The sequence below is a fragment of the Salmo salar genome, chromosome 22, assembly GCF_965601325.2.
Source record: "Salmo salar chromosome 22, fSalSal1, whole genome shotgun sequence".
Taxonomy (NCBI): domain Eukaryota; kingdom Metazoa; phylum Chordata; class Actinopteri; order Salmoniformes; family Salmonidae; genus Salmo; species Salmo salar.
The window spans coordinates 37,297,990-37,317,941 of NC_138312.1; the positions used below are offsets into that span (position 1 = coordinate 37,297,990).

Consider the following 19,952-nt stretch of genomic DNA (forward strand, 5'->3'; position numbering starts at 1 on the left):
TATCCAGAGGCTACCAAAATTGAGTGAAATTTCCCTAGAATGGGTCAGGGTCACACACTCACTACAGCACTGAGCTTCAAATTGGTAAAAGTGCAAAGGGGATTCTCAGCCGATCAGCATTCAGTTACGTAATATGGCTATGAGACTTCTTCATACAGTTTCCACATCTGTTGACAATAAACCTACCTTTCCTTCGCCTCAAAATTTTAATGTAATTATAGAACTTGAACCTTCTCTTTACGTGTGTAGCTATTATCAAGATCAGAAGCAATAGTGGTGAGTGGGTAAAATCACTGGTGAAGCCAACCTCTGTCCAGTGAAGTCCACAAAGCATATTGCATGTACTGTACAGTAACAGACAGTTACATGACCTACATCATGGTCAAGCAAGTTAATGTTTCTGACATTTTCGGATTACTAAACAACTATTGATTTAGAACCACAGAAAGTTACCGCAAGTCGTAAAGAAGACAGGAGGTGCCTCCATGATAATGGAATTTATATGTTTAAAGTAATTCCTAAAGAATTCCACCCTGAAACCATATAATTGTATGAAATGTATTAGAATCATGAATTTATAATCTGATGATGTGTGTAGTTTTAGTCAGAATTAGAACTAGGACCTTTTGCTCCTTTTTAGTATGTAAGCAGGGTGCAAGTGTGAAACAAATGATAAGAGGAGCTATCGACAGACAAGTTGTACTACTGTGTTCCTTACAGGACATTCTGTCTCCACCCGTGGAGTGGAGAAACTGTTAGGCTTGCAGAAGATTATGAAACATGTTGCAGATTAAAGAAACAATCTATCTGTGCAGTGGAAAAACACAAACTGTCTGAGCAAGGCATAGTTTAAGATTTGAACTTGTTTGTGTGTGTGTTATAAAGACTGTGTTTGCATTTTTGATTTCAGAACGTTCTCGTGAATAAACTGTACGAACCTTTTGCATAAGCTGAGTCTTTGCCTAATTATTATTAAACCCAGGGTCTTACAAACCTCGGAGATTGGTAAAAGCTTATTGATTGTTAGTTATTATCATTGGGATTGAAAATTCTCGTGACACTCCACTATTCCAGCACCATTTCACGTTTAAACGTTTCAACGTCATCAAATCACCTCTGCTTAGTCTAATACAGTGACAGTTAAAAGATACCAGCAAATTAGTCCAATCAACGTAAGCTAAATATGATGTGGCTGTCCATGATTCTGATTTCTGTGTGCGTGTGCGCATTTGTGCAAGTAGAAAACATGTTGACTCACCCTACTTGTAGAGAAACGCCAATGCCATCCTCCTCTCTTTGATGTTGATGAAACGGTATATCACTCTGTCATACTGTAAAACACTTCTATTTTTTTGTTGTCCTAGCTAAAATGCTTGCCCTCTAACCTAACTTCCATGAATGGGCAACTTTAGCTAGTTAACATTAGCCTTCTACATCTAGCTACATATTGCACTTCCATCCTCTCAGGCCACGGGCACAACAATGTATGAATTAATGGTTGGATCAAAATCGCATTATAGTCATTGGCCAGTATGGGGAATTACGTAAAACCACAAGTCCAAATCCCTATCTCCATCCATGGCTAATTTAGGAAAGGGACAATTTTAGCTAGCTGGCTAGCCAGCCACTGGAGGACAACAACACAACGAGAAGCAACAATTCAATTTTTTCAATCAATGAGGTATGATAGGAGTGAGGCCAAATCCAAGCTGGCTTCCTTTGACATCTTTTTTTTTTGCTACGCCAGGACCATTCACATTTGTGCTCGCTTCAGTTTAGCTCAACGCTGATTGGCTCATTTTTGTATACTTTTTTTGTCAAGGCAGACCGGATGCTCGCTGGCTTCCGTGGGCTTCAATGCTTCGGGCGGCAACAATGTCATACTCGTTTGGACCAGACAGCATCAGATAGATGGCTTACACGTAGAGAGACAGAGGGGCGCTGTTTTGCTCGCCGGATGCTTTCTCGTATGAGATACATTCAGCCTCTTGCGAATTGAAGGCAAATTATGAAACACAGACAGACGAAATATACATTATTTTATTTTAGTATTTGTCCATTTTTGGGGGGGAAGCCTTCCCTTGGCACCCATGGATACACGCCACTGATCAGAAGTCTAAATGAAAAGCGAAACGAAACGTGGCTTTATTCAGGAAATACGTTTTAAAGGAGCCATTTGCACATTCCAATTTATGACATATTAGTACTGTACATATATAGTGACGACATACTGCCGTTTAATGATATCCATATAGACCAATACGTATTTTAATAATTTATATATATTTGTGTGTGTGTTTTAACTAACTAACTAACTAACGCAAGTGAAAGTCTACTGTAGCTGGACGATGAGCAAGGGGGTGTTATAATCACTAGCTACGTCATTGCATGTTTATCGGTCCCCATGGCGCCCTCTCGAGGAAAAATCCGGTAAAAGAGGAACTGGCCTTGAAGAGAAGAAGGAAGTGCAGTTACATTGAGGAAGGATCAAAACATCAAAACTGGGTTGCCGTTTTTACAGACAAATTCAGGTGCATAGCGAAGGCGAAAGGCTTCGAGAAGCCTGGGATTTCTCTTCAAATTCTGATACAAAAGCTGGGATGAAGAACTGTCTATCTAATTTCAGTTTATTTAATGGCAGGTATTGGAAATTTCACAGTAAAAAGGAAGACATTTTTATCAGACATATAAGTGCCATAAGCCATCGACAAAGATCTTTACATCATCCGTAAATTAATCATGCAATATTGAATTTAAAGTTTGTGATTGAAATTTATTACTTTGGTATTGCATTGAGTGAGCGCTAGATACAACAAACAGTTTTGTGCGCACGAGCTGAGGATCTCCACGGCCAGTTAGCTCTGTGGTCGGAGGTATTTAAATGAAAGGCAATCATTGTTATTGCACGAAATATTTCCAGCTGGATACAGTAAGGCCTGAAAAGTTTGTGCGTTCGCTGTTTTTTGAACGACACATTTGACCGAGTTTATTTGATGTGGGCCAGTGCATAGTTAATTGTTAAGTTAGTTAAATTCGTACGACCATTGTTGAATATCTAACTAACGTGTAAGACAGAGGATTGCGAAAAAGACAAGTGTAATTTTGTTTATCCGAATTGGCGACCTGACCTCCTGGTGGTGGCAGATTGTAGCCTTTTACAGTCGTCTTTAAGCCTAGGGGCTAGATAGGAGATGAGTATATGCATTTTAAACACTTAATATTTTGCATAATAAAAATAAATAAACTGTCAAGATGAAACTCCTGGAGAATTCTAGTTTTGAAGCCATAAACACCAGACTCACCATTGAAACGGGGGACTGTCAGATAATAGGAAGGTAAGTTATCAACATGTCGATAGTGCCAATAGCCCATTTGCTATGTAGCCTTACAAATGGACAACATTTGCACAGAACTGGCCAACACTTCAATGCCTCGCTATGAAGACCTAACGTTACTGAACTGTGTTACACAGGAAATAGATTTTCAGCAACCACATAATTTGTATGCATGATGTGATGAACCATGCTTTGTCTTTTCTCAGGATCGAGAGCTACTCTTGCAAGATGGCAGGCGAGGACAAGCAGATGTTCAAGCAGTTCTGTCAGGAGGGACTGCCTCATGTCCTGGAAGCCCTGTCCCCTCCACAGTCCTCAGGAATCAGCCCCAACAAGTAAGACTTCAGTCCACACTACACCACCACCATAGGAACAGAGGTCTATTCAGTACTGGGGATAAATGGTCAGTGTTTTGTAGATAACTGTAGCTAATGCATGTAGAGCACACACTAAAGTAGATGCATAATATAGTGATTGAATATGTTCTAGTCATTACACTTCTATCAGTATTATGTAATGCCCATGGCCTGGTCACATGAAGACTTAGAAGAATCCTGTAGTTCCTGTCAAGCACAGTTCAAATGACAAGAATGCACTACAAGTATGAACAAGTTTGGACTGAGCATGTTTATAACACTAACAAGTGTGTGTCTGTGGTTTTGTGCTGTGGTTGCAGGTTGAGCCAGAGTCAGAGTGGAGACGAGGGGGAAGGGCCTCTCTCTGACAAGTGCAGCAGGAAGACCCTCTTTTACCTGATCGCCACCCTCAACGAATCCTTCCGCCCCGACTATGACTTCAGCCGCACCAAGAGCCACGACTTTAGCAGAGAGCCCAGCGTTAACTGGGTGAGGATCTACTTAACATCTCCTACCTACACAACAGTACCTGTACATGCCTCGCGTTGCTGTTATGAATTGCTTACACCCGAACCAGCATATTCTGCTGGTTTTGTATCATGGCTTTCACTACACAGCAGCATGAGTTGATTGGGCTTGATGTGCCGAGGCAGCTTGTACACAACCCAAAGCCTGTCTGGTCTTATATGGAATGAGACTGTAATCCGTTACCCTGAGGTCAAAAGGCTACGGAAGGGGACTAACATATTAACTAAAAAATGTAAAGTATAGCACGCAGTACTTGAAACTAGATGTCTAGTCATGGACAGTCTTGGCTGAATTCTTACCTGGCTGGATGTACACGGAAGTGATGTGTTTGTATGCCATTATTAACATGGTGTGTGACCTCAGGTGTTCAACGCGGTAAACAGTAGTCTGTCGGCGGCGGCCGGGGAGGATTATAGTCTGCTTCAGCCCCAGCTGTGGGAGGCCATCGATGCTGAGATCTGCCTGTCCGAGTGTGACATCTACAGGTGAGCAACCCACTTTTTCTTAAAGGTAGAGAGGGTATGTGTGGTCGGGATTTGGCAGAACTATTACTAGAAAGTCTGGCACAAGCATCAGAGTGCTAGGTGGAGCCACTACCATATTGCTTACACCCATCCAATCCTTTCAGATATATGACAAGTGTCTTGGGGAGTGGTACTGTTTTCACAGAGCAATAATAAATTTTCTGTGTTATTTTGTTTTCCCTTGAGGGGAGGCATACATGCCATTTGTAAACCAGAATGTAAAGGCCATATTGTTTTGGCTGTTGCAGCTACAACCCAGACCTGGACTCTGACCCGTACGGAGAGGAGGGCAACATGTGGTCCTTCAACTACTTCTTCTACAACACGAGGCTGAAGAGGATCGTCTTCTTCACGTGCCGCTCGGTCAGGTAAGACTGAAAAATACATTACCACCGTTTTTTCCTTTGTACTGAAAGTGCTCCACCTTGAAAAGTTGACTGCTGACTACACAATTATTTGGGATTGTATTAACAGTTGACATATGAACAAAATAAAAAATAAAATGTTTTTGAGTGAATTATACCTTTTTAACTTCTAATGTCCTTTTGACGTGTCAGTTATCTGGGTATGGTATTGTTTTATCTGAGTGGAAGTCATCTGTTTATAATCTGTACATGGTTGGTCATAGACAATATAACTGCATACTGACAATACTTTTTTATTTAATTGTACCTTTATTTAACTAGGCAAGTCAGTTAAGAACAAATTCTTATTTACAATGACGGCCTACCCCGGCCAAACCCTAACCTGGACGATGCTGGGCCAATTGTGCGCCGCCCTATGAGACTTCCAATCACGACCGGTTGTGATACAGCCTGGAATCAAACCAGGGTCTGTAGTGACGCCTTTAGCACTGAGATGCAGTGCCTTAGACCGCCGCATCACTCGGGAGCAATAAATACTTTGCTCAAAGCTAAATGGATACATGTATAAGTGTCCTAAGCAGTCATTCAAAATAGCCAAAGAACCAGGGAAGGGATAGAAATTAAGCTAGCCCCGTGCTAGTACTTTTCACTCGGGGCTAGTAGAAAATGAGCCAGACTAACTCACCAGACCAGTGACATCTGAATGTTTACTGGCCAATGTCCAAAATACTTATATGCCATCCCTGAAATAATTGCTTATACATTGAAGTGGTCTATAGTGAGCAACACTTGCTTTTGTCCCCGTGTGTTAGTTTATTCATGGCACCACGGGACTCTGGCATTGGCAACGAACTGGACCTGGAGCTGGATGAAGATTTTTATGAGAACATGGATGAAGATAGGTAAGGAGGGCACCCAGCCTGCATTCTTCATAGAAAACCCTAAAATATGATAAAGTAAAACAGTTTCAAGTGTCAAAGTTATTTTGTATGTTGAATTAGTACTGTTCATGGATGCATCATTTGGGTCTGTCTAATCTTTTAATCTAAACCATATATTTTTCCGATCAGCAGGTATGGTGCCCTGTGTGCCCAGTGAAGTACCATGACCAGACAGTATACTGGATGTCTGTCTGTACCCACGTCACTACCATTTCTTTTACAACTCATCTTAAACTCATCATATTTCGTGTTGGGATTTTCCTTCTGTTTTTTCTCTGACTTTGTGTGGTGAACCTCACTGTATTTTACTGCGGAAATCAGACTATGAGCTTGGAGATCTGTTACTCATGTTCAGATGAGGATTATTCCCATTTATTTGTGTTTATCATTTTTAATTTTCCATCGCTATGTTCTCCTTACCTTGTTTATCAGAAGCAAAAACTTTCTTTGGTGTGTTTGACCTGGTATTAGAGCATGTCCTGGCACTCATTCATTTGCAACATATTTCACATTCTCTATGCTGGTTTTGATAATGCATTAATTAAGCAAAGTTTTAGATTTTTATTATGTTTTTCAAGCTATACCATTCCAAAGTGTGAGCTGTTCTCATACCAAATTGGCACTCAAGGTTTAGGTATAGGACCATTCTCAGACTGCATGTTTGAGCGCATGTTTGGACACCAGGGGGCAGACTCAATTTAGGTATCCTCCACTGTAGCTACATCCATAAAACTGCTGTTTGCCGATGGCCGACCAATACTGTCACTTCAATCTCAGCTGATGGAAAAGTCATATAACAGCTTGAATCAGTCTGCCTCTTGGGGATGTTCTACCTTCCATACCAATGCTACTCAAACCTAGAATTGTTTATTTGTTTTTATTTAGGGACAAGTACAGTCTATAGTTTTATGGGTCAAGCCAGCAAATACGATTCTGCTGCATCTCTGTTCCAAAATCACTCCAGAATCTAGTCTTGATTCTCAATTCCATGGTGTGTTTTAAGGACTTGTGTAACATGTGACTTATCATATGTAATACAAACTCTGCTTGTAGAGTATACTGTTTGAATTTACATACCTTGTATTTTAATATAACTTAAAAAGCCTTTTTTAGGTATTGCTTTAGTTGAAGCATTTTTTTGTGTGTTTATTTAGAGCAGTGCCCCCTGTGTGTGGCATTTTGAAATGTCATTTTAGACTTCGTCTCAAGACAAATCTAAAGTCTGATTTATAATTTCCACTGCAAAAACTCCCTGTAGAGATCAGTGATGCCTATGGTCCAACTTTCCTGATCAAATTAAGCATGTACTGAATATACAATAATGCATTTGTGACTAATGGGTGGACTGAAGAGCAAGGCTACCTATTTAGGCTCAGTAGTGAGTGGTTGGTTAGTCGTATTTCAATGGTCACAGCTCCTGTATCAGTATTTTGGTTGTCCTATTGACTACCAGCTGGACAGTGTTAGTCTGTGGCATACGTCTTGCTCTTGCCCGTTTTTGTATAAGTAAAATGTGAAATACTCATATCCTTCGGTACAAAATACTCATATCCTTAGGTACAAAATGGTAGAACGATACAGTAGGTATTGTAAAGTTTCATCTTATCCCTTCTATGTGATGTATATCTATCTGCCTCTAGTGACGTTGAAACCTCAAACCTATTCCTGAATTTGATTTCAAATGTCAACAACATCCTAAGTTATCAGCATATTGACTTTTGATAAACATACTTTGTGCAGGTAGACATGTCTACAGTACAAATGTTCTTGTTGATTATCTTTGTCTACAGAGCAGCTGTTTTAGACTTTTAACACTGATTTGTGTTCAATGTGGCCCATGTGTGAAAATAAGGTGGTTGTCATGGCAAGGACATGCAGGCTTATTGCCTCCGACTTCCGGATGATATGGTCCAATTAAATACTAAGAAGCGAGATATTGTTGCGGAAGTCGGCTAACTCTTGCATCATTGGCACATTTATTTTAGTCTTGTGCTAATGACTGGCAGCTTACAAGACCTCATACTTGTGGTTTTATTTCACTAAACTTGTATCCATTTGATTTGTCACCAACTCACCATGTACAATAAAGGTCTTGACTAAAACTGCCTCGCTTCCCTGTTTTTATTACTGATTAAATAATGTAGATGTGTAATTCTTTTGACAAACTTGGGTGAGATTTGTTTTCCTTTCAGAATTGGTGTAATCCAACCAGTACAGGTTTTGGGACTAGCTAGTAGATCAGTACTATATTGTGAATTGTAGCAATAATCATATCTTTAATATGATTTGGTCATAACCTCTGTCCTTGTACGCTACTCTTGATAATATTCAGGTCCCCTGTACATCCTAGTATTAATCAAAGCTGAATCAAGCTCTGTGGGTTTGTAGTTTTAAATAATATTTATCTGACCCCGAAAACAAAAATAGAGCTTGTAAACACACTTGTTCATTACCCAATCTCCAACGACAAAGTTTGGTCTTATCACAAAAAAAGCTTTATTGGCAAACAGTTTGAAGGATTTATTTTTACTGGAAAATGACAATACTTTTACATAAGTACATCCACCAACCCTCCAACCTAAGAAAAAATGTAGTGTACTTTCCTTTGCATCATAAATATATATATATAAAAAGTATTTAAAGTCTCACAAGATGTATGGCATAGTGAAGTAGGATCTGAGATCTATTTAGGGTTAGCGAACTGCATGCAGGCATCACGATTAACACTACACATTACTGTGTAATGTATGTGATGCCTTTGTTCAGGTCAACAGATACTAAACAGTCTCACCATTATATGGGTGTTTAAAGTACACTACAGCACTGTATCCTTCAGGATCTAACCCACTGCACTATACACTATAGACATTAACTCACGCTTGAGGTCATGACGACTACACTTGTCTAGGGATCTAGGACACCACGCTGAACTATCACTGAATCCCATCTCACTAAACCTGGATCATCGGATCATCACACCATACATAACAACTGAGGGTATCTTAATTCTTTGGTAAAGAAAAGCGTGGTGAACTTCTGATAGGGATATAAGAGAGGGGAGGGGGTCTACAACAAACTGGTTATGAAAACAAGGCACTTTAATGGTTGAAAGGATCCAGATTTGTCACTCAAATATGTAAACAACAGTACACACAAACAAAGGCACAAAACGTGCTTCAAGTATTTTAGGATTTTGTCAAGTTCAGAGGCATCAGGTATCAGTCCTGTCAGATATATACTGAACAAAAAATAAAAACGCAACACGTAAAGAAGATCACATGTTTCATGTGCACAATTGGCCCAGCATCGTCCGGGTTTGGCTGTCATTGTAAATAACAATTTGTTCTTAACTGACTTGCCTAGTTAAATAAAGGTTACAGTTCATGAGCTGAAGTAAAATATCCCAGACATTTTCCATAAGACAAAAAGCTTTTCTCAAATCTTGTGTACAAGTTTCTTTACATCCCTGATTAAACAGCATGATGATAACACAGGTGCACCTGCTGCTGAGGACAATAAAATGCAGTTTTGTCACACAACACTACAGATGTACAATTGGCATGCTGACTGCAGGAATGTCCAACAGAGCTGTTGCCAGAGATTTAATTTTCATTTCTCTATCATAAGCTGCCTCCAACGTCATTTGAGAAAATTTGGCAGTACGTCTAACCGACCTCAGAACCGCAGACCTCATGTAACCACGCCAGTCCAGGACCTCCACATCCGGCTTCTTCACCTGCGGAATCGTCTGAGGGGGGAGGGGTGCTGAGGAGTATTTCTGTCTGTAATTACGCTCTTTTGTGGGGAAAACCTAATTCTGATTGGCTGGGCCTGGCTCCGCAGTGGGCTCCTCCTGCGCCCCTACCCAGTCATGTGAAATCCATAGATTAAGGCCAAATTAATTTATTTCAGTTGACGGATTTCCTTCTATGAACTGTAACTCAGTAAAATCTTTTAAATTGTTGCGTTTACATTTTTTGTTCAGTATACAGATTCAATTTAGTGTTCCCAACGGAGTTGCTCACAATCAAAAACGGGTCAAATTACTGCTTCCAGCAACAGGGAATACTGCTAGACAGCTTCTATATGGGGCGAGGGATCTCGAGGACTGTTTTCACCTGTTATTCCCATTGAGTCAACAAAACAATTTCCATTGGTTAAAGCACAATAGTTGGGTAGCTTTTGAAAAGCGCTTTTCTTGAGGTTACACTGCAGTGTGGAAATAACTGCATTGGACCCTTGACAAGCAGATATACATCTAACTCGAAGGAGGCGTCTGTTTCACGTGACCAGGAGATCCAGTAGTTAGTAGTTACTGCTTCATGACTCCGAACTATATAATACATTTGGTAATAATTTGGATTAAGGGCCCTGCATAACACCTTCTCAACTTCTTCAAAAGCACAACTTCAACATCTATACATGCTAATGTCTAACAACAGATTAACAAAGCTTTGACTGCTTTGATACCAAACTGCAGTTAGACATTAGCATAAGAGGTTTACTTTGGAAATATGTAATGTCATATGACTATGTTATGTTTTTTAAGTGTCAGGTAGGTAGGAAATAACCCTGCATTACCAGTAGTCCCTCTATGGAGATGATACTGCTCTACTTGCATCACTGGGACAGAGGACATTTACATTTTTATTCTAGAATCAGCCTATGTCCTTTGTATCTTCTGTGTAGTTGGGGACCACTTGGTCAGTGCAGTTCCTGGGGTTGAGGTGCATGTTGGGAGGTGTTGTGTTATTGGAACAGTTCAGCCACGGGTGGAGCAGCAATTCTGAGGCCTCCAGTCTCTCCAAGGGTGCTTTACGCAGCATGCAGCACACCAGCGACTTAGCCCGCACCGAGAGCGACTCTGGCACTGTGAAGGTCCCCCGGCGGATCTTACTAAAGAGAGCGGCAGGTTCCACATCCTGGAACGGGTAGCGACCCACCAGCATGGTGTACAGCACCACGCCCAGGCTCCAGACATCAGCAGCCTTCCCTGAGTACGAGTGGTGCGAGTTGAGGATCTCGGGGCCCACGTAGGCCGGGCAGCCGTGCTTGTCCGTAAGAGAGTCGTCGTCCCCGTGGAGCAGACAGGAGTCTTCCAGGTTCTGAAGAACAAGCTTGGTCCTGAAAGGAAAGAGAACCAGAGAGAGATATTGAGTCATCATCATACCCTCATGGTGTGACATGTTTTCTGCTTTGTGTGATTCATCGATGGTGCACTGGGTCATATGCATAATACACCTTACATAACTCTGTCTGGAATGACACCTGTGTTTACGGGGTGGGAGAAATATAGCCCTAGTCATATGACATAGCTGTTATGCTGGTGTGATAAAGGCATCATGAGGAGCTTTAGTGCCATTTTGACAGTTGCTTAACTAAATGGCCTTCTTTAGCAGTGACATAATGCAACTGAACTCCACATATGCCTGAGTGATGTGTCTCAAGTAAACATTTAGATGATGAATTTGGGCCACGTCTCAGTCACTACTGTAAGTCAATCCAACCTGCAAACAGAACATCCAATGACCATGTTCCTCAGCTAAAATTAGGTTAAGTTAATTAAGTTAAGGGGCAACCAGATTCATTGATTCTTGAAGAATATAACTTATCCCATCAGAACCCAAAATAATAGCCTGTTTTACTCCAATGTTAGTAAACAAAGTCAAAATAAACAAACACTGTATAGCCTCAAAATATGGTTAAAACTAGAATATTTCTACAATATATGGTCAGTCGTTACATTTATTAATCCCTCAGCTTTTTACTGAAATGGGTGGGGAGGAGCTTTGTTATCGTTTCAACTGCTGATTGCCACTTTAAAAGAAGAGCATAAACTACTAACCTCTGCTGGTCTACGAAGACAAACTTGCGTAGCTTGAGGTCGCGCAGGACCACCCCATGCTCATGACAGTGTGCCACCGCCACCGCCATCTGGCTGAAGAGAAGCACCGCCTCCTCCTCCTGGAGCCGCTTGCACGTGCGCACGTACGAGTGCATGTCGCCGTAGTTGCGCTGAAAGAAGACAAAGACGCTGTGCTCGCCTGTTATCACCTCGGCGATGCGGCAGATGTTGTCGTGGGGCAGCAGGCGGACGTAGGGGGCGATGAACTCCTGGTACCGCCTCATAGAGAACACCTGGTAGTGGAGATGGGGTAGAGTTAGGTTAGAGGTCATAGTTCATAAGGTCATGGTCAAATTACAAACTCTATGAATGTCTCCTCCTGAGGGTAATGTACCCACTTGAGTGAACTCGTTGTCAAATAAAGTCACACCAAAAGGATATGTGCATAGGTCAACTTCACTGTAAGCCAAGGTTTCCCAAACTTTGTCCTGGGGCCCCACCTGGGTGCACGTTTTGGTTTTTGGCAAAAGCCAAAAATGTGCACCCAGGGAGACCCCAGGACCAAGTTTGGGAAACCTTGCTATAAGCCAGTAGTGACAATTAAATGACTTGACTAAGCCAACACAGCATGCTCATTGCGCACACCTCTCCATCACTGGAACCACACACACCCACAAGGCAGGCCTGCCAACCCCCATTTTTTTTTGTTGCATATGAACACATAAGCCATGGCAAAAAAATACATACAGGAAATTCATTGTAAAACTGCTGCTCCATTTTCTCCTCAGCCTCATGGCAAAATGTGTAGAATATTATTAGATTAGCTATACAATTGCATATGTTTCTGTATGTCCATAGCAAAATGTGTAGAATTGCAAGAAGTTGGCTGTGACACACCCCCAAAAAACTTTACATAGATATATGGTGCATTCGATAAGTATTCAGACCCCTTGACTTTTTCCACATTTTGTTACATTATAGCCTTATTCTAAAATTGATCACATTGGTTTTTCCCCCTCATCAATTTACACAGAATACTCCATAATGACAAAGCAAAAACAGGTTTAGACATTTTTGCAAATGTATTTAAAATATAAAACTGAATTCACATTTACATAAGTATTCAGACCCTTTACTGAGTACTTTGTTGAAGCACCTTTGGCAGTGATTGCAGCCTCGAGTCTTCTTGGGTATTGTGCTATAAGCTTGGCACACCTGTATTTGGGGAGTTTCTCCCATTCTTCTCTGCAGATGCTCTCAAGCTGTCAGGTTGGATGTGGAGCATTGCTGCACAGCTATTTTTAAGTCTCTCCAGAGATGTTTGATCGGGTTCAAGTCCGGGCTCTGGCTGGGCCACTCAAGGACATTCAGAGTCTTGTCCCGAAGCCACTCCTGCCTTGTCTTGGCTGTGTGCTTAGGGTTATTGTACTGTTTGAAGGTGAACCCTCGCCCCAGTCTGAGGTCCTGGAGAAAGTTTTCATCAAGGATCTCTCTGTACTTTGCGATGTCCATCTTTCCCTCGATCCTGACTAGTCTCCCAGTCCCTGCCGCTGAAAAACATCCCCACAGTATGATGCTGCCACCACCATGCTTCACCGTAGGGATGTTGCCAGGTTTCCTCCAGATGTGACACTTGGCATTCAGGCCAGAGTTCAATCTTGGTTTTATCAGGCCAGAGAATCGTGCCTCTTGGCGAACTCCAAGAGGGCTGTCATGTGCCTTTTACTGAGGAGTGGCTACCATAAAAGGCCTGATTGGTGGAGTGCTGCAGAGATGGTTGTCCTTCTGGAAGGTTCTCCCATTCCAAAATCATGGCCATTAATATGGAGTTGGTCCCCTTTTGCTGCTATAACGGCATCCATTCTTTCCACTAGATGTTGGAACATTGCTGCATGGACTTGCTTCTATTCAGCCACAAGAGCATTAGTGAGGTTGGGCAGTGATGCTGGGTGATTAGGCCTGGCTCGCAGTCGGCATTCCAATTCATCCCAGGGATTCAATAGGGTTGAGGTCAGGGCTCTGTACAGGCCGGTTAAGTTCTTCCACAAACCATTTCTGTATGGACCTTGCTTTGTGCATGGGGGGTTTGTCATGCTGAAACAGGAAAGGGCCTTCCCCAAACTGTTGCCACAAAGTTGGAAGCACAGAATTTAGAAGGTCATTGTATGCTGTACCGTTTATATTTCCCTTCACTGGAACTAAGGGGCCTAGCCTGAACTATGAAAAACAGCCCCAGACCATTATTCCGCCTCCTCCAAACTTTACAGGCAGGTAGTGTTCTCCTGCTAGTCGCCCAACCCAGATTTCTCCGTCGGACTGCCAGATGGTGAAGCGTGATTCAACACTGCAGAGAATGCATTTCCACTGCTCCAGAGTCCAATAGCGGTGACCTTTACACTACTCCAGCCGATGCTTGGCATTGCACATGGTGATCTTAGGCTTGTGTGCCGCTGCTTGGCCATGGGAACCTATTTTATGACGCTCCTGACAAACAGTTCTTGTGCTGATGTAGCTTCCAGAGGAAGTTTGGAAAATCGGTAGTGTGTGTTGCAACCAAGGACAGACAATATTTATTTAAAAAAATATATTTTACACGCTACATGCTTCAGCACTCCCGTTCTGTGAGCTTGTGTGGTCTTCCACTTTGCGGCTGAGCCGTTGTTGCTCCTAGACATGTCTACTTCACAATAATAGCACTTACAGTTGGCCGGGCAGCTCTAGCAGAGTAGAAATTTGCTGAACTGACTTGTTGGAAAGGTGGCATGCTATGACGGTGCCACATTGAAAGTCACTGAGCTCTTCAGTTGGGGCCATTCTACTGCCAATGTTTGTCTATGGAGATCGCATGGCTGTGTGATTGATTTTATACACTTGTCAGCAACGGATGTGGCTGAAATAGCTGAATCCTTTAATTTGAAGGCATGTCGACAGTGTATACACTGAACAAAAATATATAAATGCAACAATTTCAATTATTTTACTGAGTTACAGTTCATATAAGGAAATAAATGAATTAGGCCCTAATCTATGGATTTCACAATACTGGGCAGGGGCGCAACCATGGGTGGGCATAGGCCAACCCACTTGGGAGCCAGGCCCACCCACTAGGGAGCCAGGCCCAGCCAATCAGAATGAGTTTTTCACCACAAAAGGGCTCTATTACAGACAGAAATACTCCTCGGTTTCATCAGCTGTCCGGGTGGCTGGTCTCAGACAATCCCGCAGGTGAAGAAGCCGGATGTGGAGGTCCTGGGCTGGCGTGGTTACACGCGGACTGCGGTTGTGAGGCCGGTTGGACGTACTGCCAAATTCTCCCAAAAGGACGTGGGAGGCGGCTTATGGTAGAGAAATTAACATTCAATTCTCTGCCAACAGCTCTGGTGGACATTCCTGCAGTCAGCATCCCTCAAAACTTGAGACATCTGTGGAATTGTGTTGTGTGACAAAACTGCACATTTTAGAGTGGCCTTTTATAGTCCCCAGTATAGTCCCCAGTGAACCTGTAATGATCATGCTGTTTAATCTGCTTCTTGATATACCACACCTGTCAGGTGGATGGATTATCTTGGCAAAGAAATGCTCACTAACAGCTGTAAACAAATTTGTGCAAAAGATTTTAGAGAAAGAAGCTTTTTGTGCACATGGAACATTTCTGGGATCTTTAATTCAGCTTATGAAACACTTTACATAGTGTTTATTTTGTTTTGTTTAGCACACACACACACACACACACACACACACACACACACACACACACACACACACACACACACACACACACACACACACACACACCACACACACACACAGTACAAAACATTAGGAACACCTTCCTAATATATAGTTGCACCACCTTTGCCCTCAAAACAGCATCAATTCGTTGGGGCATGGACTCTACAAGGGATCGAAAGCATTCTACAGGGATGCTGGCCTACAGTTGTGTCAATTGGCTGGATGTCATTTGGGTGGTGGGCCATTCTTTATACACATGGGAAACTGTTGAGCGTGAAAAACCCAGCAGCATTGCAGTTCTTGGCACACTCAAACCTGCGCGTCTGGCACCTACTACCATACCCCGTTCAAAGGCACCCTCTGAATGGCACACATACACAATCCATGTCTCAAGGTTTAAAAATCTTTCTTTAACCTGTCTCCTCCCCTTCAACTACACTGATTGAAGTGGATTTAACAGGTGACAGTACGATTTCATAGCTTTTACCTGGTCAGGCTGTCATGGAAAGAGTTCCTCATGTTTTTTTACACTCAGTGTATAGTGGGGATTGGGGGCCCTTGCGCAGACCTTGCAGGGGCCCCGTGAAACTGCGGTACACCACTGCACTCAATTTTTTTTATATTTAATCTTTAACTAGGCAAGTCAGTTAACAAATTCTTATTTACAATGATGGCCTACCACAGCCAAACCCGGACGACACTGGCCCAATTATGCACTGCCCTATGGGACTCCCAATCACGGTTGGATGTGATACAGCCTGGATTCGAATCAGGGACTATAGTGACGCCTCTTGCACTGAGATGCAGTGCCTTAGACCGCTGCGCCACTCGGGAGCCATACTGTGATGGGGCAGGCTATAATACATACCTTACAGGTGTACTCCTGCTCCGTAACTCTGTGGAAGGCCCTGTAGGTCTCTGTCCCCTCTGTGGGTTCTAGCAGGACGTAGGGCCCAATGCAGGACACACAGTGCTGGTCGGAGTCTGGGCTGTGGCTCAGGGGCCTCAGGCAGGGGGCCAGGCCAGGGGACGAGGGTGGAAGGCTCAGCCGGGGACGCTTGCATTTCAGGGCTTCCATGTCATCCTGAGGGTCGTCCAGCTCCAGCCGCTTCAGCCGCAGGGGACGCGTAGGCGCCGGGGCGGGCGAGGCGATGTTCACACTCATCTAAAAGTCACATAAGTTGTTTTAGTAGGTTTCATTGAGCTATGCCTAGGATGTGACTAAACCACAGATTGGATACACTGAAAATGCATGTTACATAAATACAACATTTCAAATGCAGTGACAGAACTAGCTAGAAGAACTTGGTGTCTGCAAATCCCCTTTTTAGCACACACACACACACACACACACACACACACACACACACACACACACACACACACACACACACACACACACACACACACACACACACACACACACACACACACACACACACACACACACACACACACACACACACCTGTGACAAGGGGAACTTGAATAGCAGACATGCGAATCATATCCACCATTAAACAGTGCCAAATAATAGGTTAAAAAGAGCTTGGATGACGCCATGGAGTCTCGACTGATGAGCAGTGTTGCCTGTAATAGGCTATGCATTACTCAAATTACTGTCTGTCTCTTTCGAAATGTGGCTGTGACTCAGTGAGTCATTCACAGCCACCCAAATAAGATCATGGGCGAACGTCATGAAAGTGACGTCAGGTTTCCATTAGATTGCTCTAATGCCGCGTTCAAACCAACTGGGAACGCGGAAATATCCGACTTCCGAGCGTTCTAGACAACTGGGAACTCGAAAATAACGACCTCGCGATAGGGAAAATCTTTTGAATATTCATCCAACTCAGAATTCCATGTCGGAATCTGGGGCATCTTTCTAGAGCACCGACTTTCTGAAGATCAGAGGTCTTGAGTTGGCCTAGTTTTTTCCGAGTTCAGTTGTTTTGCAAGCACCAAATAACGCCAGAAGTTCAGGTAAAAAGTGATAAATTGCCATTATAACCATGATAAATTGGCATTAAAAACACGAGAGGTCACATGGGGGGTCATGTTATTAGTCAAAATAAATATTTGTTGAACCGGGTGAAAATGGTCAGAACAGTGAGCAGTTCCGAGAAACTGTGCGCGAGGGGGATACAATGTTGCGATAGACATACACCGGCTGCGAGGAGTGGTAGGTCGTGACTCTTAGGAAGAGTTGCACCATCACTTTCTAAAGTTTAACCTTGTTGTTTCACAACATAGGCCAGCCTACACGTTAAAAATCAATGAATTCTCAATACGAGTCGGGACTACAAGCAACCCCTTCAACTGTAGCCTAATGATAAAAACATGGATACTTTGAGGTTGGGCGAAAAATATGAACAACTGTTACCTTGGCCGTGGAAGACAAAGGGGGTCCGCTCTTCAAAACAGAACAATGGTATGGTAACTCCAGCTTCGTGTGCAGTGCTTTGCTTGTCAAGAAACACGAAATGTGCAGTAAGCTCTTCAAAAACACATGCGGTGTAGAGGAACCAGAGGTCGGAGAGCTTCAGACAAAAGTTATTATTCCTTTATAAAATAAATAGTGGTTCAAGGGAGTCTTTAACTTAAACAGTTACAAATTAGCTATGTATGCATAAGAGTTCAAATTAGTTTTCGTTGGTTCTTGCTCAGGATGTCTGTTCACTTAGCCAAAGCAGAATATATATGAAAGTCATTGAGACATTTAACAGGTTATTTCGCATTGAAGTGTGGCGGCAACACCGCCTGTGTTGTTGGTACAGATGCTTTTGTCCTTATTCCCGCTGTGGCAGCGACTTGTGTATCGAACGTTTTTCCTTGCGATGACAGGTTTTCAAAATCGGAGGCTATTAGAAAACCTTAGAAACTTTTTTATAAACAGAGAAAACACAAACCTTTAAAGTTGTTTAAAGGCTCTTGCACAATAATGAAGAAAAAAAAATTAGCATACTCGTCCAAAGTATGGAACCTCGTATAATAAATAATTATTGGTCATAGGGAAGAGTAGGCTACACGTTCCCTTATTTGGTCACTTGCATAGTAATCCTTTAATGTGTCAATTGAGTCCCTAAAAAGTAGATTTCTAATCAGACGTGCCCCCACCGACTGCCCGTCTGATTGAGAATAGACCCGAGAGCGCAGTGGCTTCAAATATCCTTTCTGTTATAGCAGTGAAGTTGATAATGCGCAACTGAGCATGATTGCAACATCGTAGCTCCACCCCCTGGTTTGACGACATCGGCGGGTGAACCTCGCAATAGTCACTCGGGCAGTTTACATATGGAACAAAATAATCGTACAACAAGGTGTGTTGCATGTCATTGGCTATATAGTAATTCTGTGATAAAATCCAAATTTGCTCTGACCACATGTTTTCTAAACAATTGTGCCTACATGCCAGAGTTGGTACATGTAATTTAATTTGTCCAAAAGGACATTGGGAATGTTATTTAATAACAGAAAACATGTCACTATAAACCCAACTATATGTTGGACAGGGTTTGCCACACCCCTCCTATGACTCAATAGCAGTAATGGTATTGCACCATTTCTCACAATGCATGCTCTCTGGATGGCATGCACATGGGATGGGTTATTATGGTTTATAACATTTCTGTTTGATGTTGCAACCATGGAAAAGGAGAGAAATGCATTTGAAAAATAGAAGAGCATTATCGTTAGCTATCTGTGTTCAACACATTGCAAGTATCAGGAAAAGATTGCCTAACATTGATGACAAAGCTCCAAAGGGATGGAAATTAAGTGGGCAAGGCCTTTTGTCCAACTATTGATATAACTTCCCCATATGCATCACTTACACACACGCATGTGTCACTAACACACACACACAGAGGAGCATTTCATATTATCTATGTCAATGTTCATTAGTTCTGCACAGACAGCTTTTAATGGCCTAAGTTTGTGCTTGAGTTGCACATGTGAAAAATAATTGATAAATGTTCCCTTCAAAGTCATGTCTTTGTGTGACCAAAGAGAGGATGTACTGTTTCAGTACTGGTGTGGTTCTGAGCTGAGTCAGATGGTGTTTGTGTGTGTGCGTATGTGCGTAAGTGTGTGTAAGCGTGTGGGTGAGGGCAGCTTCCTGTGCCTGTGCCATGGTGACTTCTAGACAGCCATATGAGTGGGAGTCAGAGATCATTTTTGCCTTAAAATGGAAACATTTCAGCCGCACACACAGTGCTGCATTACTGCTAGAGACATTGCCTGAGGCTACAGCCGTGAAATTGTCACTCTTCGCAATGTAACTTGACAGCACTAAATACCCCTAAATATTCTCTGGGAGCATTTCTCCC

At 42.5% G+C, this 19,952-nt stretch overlaps 2 protein-coding genes and 1 long non-coding RNA gene across 8 annotated transcripts in view; 2 read left to right on the forward strand and 1 right to left on the reverse strand.

The window, feature by feature from the left end:
* Nucleotides 1–2,373: 2,373 nt before the first annotated feature.
* Nucleotides 2,374–8,154, forward strand: maf1a (MAF1 homolog, negative regulator of RNA polymerase III a). 5 transcript variants are annotated; one of them, XM_014167386.3, is made up of 7 exons: nucleotides 2,374–2,531; nucleotides 3,542–3,670; nucleotides 4,012–4,180; nucleotides 4,583–4,704; nucleotides 4,992–5,111; nucleotides 5,921–6,010; nucleotides 6,179–8,154. In XM_014167386.3, the coding sequence occupies exons 1-7, from the start codon at nucleotides 2,389–2,391 to the stop codon at nucleotides 6,204–6,206; spliced, it is 801 nt and encodes a 266-aa protein (XP_014022861.1). In that variant the 5' UTR covers nucleotides 2,374–2,388; the 3' UTR covers nucleotides 6,207–8,154. The 5 variants fall into 5 exon arrangements, with proteins under 5 accessions (XP_014022861.1, XP_014022862.1, XP_014022865.1 ...); XM_014167387.3 differs by having other exon boundaries at nucleotides 6,182–8,154; XM_014167390.3 differs by having other exon boundaries at nucleotides 2,435–2,641.
* Nucleotides 8,155–8,521: 367 nt separating this feature from the next.
* On the reverse strand, nucleotides 8,522–18,792 carry LOC106583326 (tribbles homolog 2). 2 transcript variants are annotated; one of them, XM_014167384.3, is made up of 4 exons: nucleotides 18,008–18,792; nucleotides 16,495–16,791; nucleotides 11,895–12,187; nucleotides 8,522–11,173 (listed from the first exon to the last, which is right to left on the reverse strand). In XM_014167384.3, exons 2-4 carry the CDS (start codon nucleotides 16,789–16,791, stop codon nucleotides 10,708–10,710), a joined length of 1,056 nt encoding a protein of 351 aa, XP_014022859.1. In that variant the 5' UTR covers nucleotides 18,008–18,792; the 3' UTR covers nucleotides 8,522–10,707. The 2 variants fall into 2 exon arrangements, with proteins under 2 accessions (XP_014022859.1, XP_014022860.1); XM_014167385.3 differs by having other exon boundaries at nucleotides 18,534–18,791.
* The window catches only part of LOC123729661 (uncharacterized), a 34,293-nt gene continuing 32,098 nt past the window's right edge, over nucleotides 17,758–19,952 (forward strand). The window contains exon 1 of the long non-coding RNA XR_006761317.2: nucleotides 17,758–18,055. This is a non-coding gene — a long non-coding RNA (uncharacterized LOC123729661). The remainder of the gene's footprint in view (nucleotides 18,056–19,952) is intronic.

What these genes read in the sequence shown, in the direction of transcription:
- maf1a (XM_014167386.3), top strand. Translation starts at nt 2,389, where the DNA reads ATGTTTATCGGTCCCCATGGCGCCCTCTCGAGGAAAAATCCGGTAAAA. An exon ending in TCAGGAATCAGCCCCAACAA is followed by an intron (nt 3,671 to 4,011) that starts GTAAGACTTCAG and finishes CTGTGGTTGCAG; the next exon opens with GTTGAGCCAGAGTCAGAGTG. An exon ending in TCCGAGTGTGACATCTACAG is followed by an intron (nt 4,705 to 4,991) that starts GTGAGCAACCCA and finishes TGGCTGTTGCAG; the next exon opens with CTACAACCCAGACCTGGACT.
- LOC106583326 (XM_014167384.3), bottom strand. Translation starts at nt 16,791, where the DNA reads ATGAGTGTGAACATCGCCTCGCCCGCCCCGGCGCCTACGCGTCCCCTG. An exon ending in AGCAGGAGTACACCTGTAAG is followed by an intron (nt 12,188 to 16,494) that starts GTATGTATTATA and finishes CTCCACTACCAG; the next exon opens with GTGTTCTCTATGAGGCGGTA. An exon ending in GTCTTCGTAGACCAGCAGAG is followed by an intron (nt 11,174 to 11,894) that starts GTTAGTAGTTTA and finishes CTTTCCTTTCAG; the next exon opens with GACCAAGCTTGTTCTTCAGA.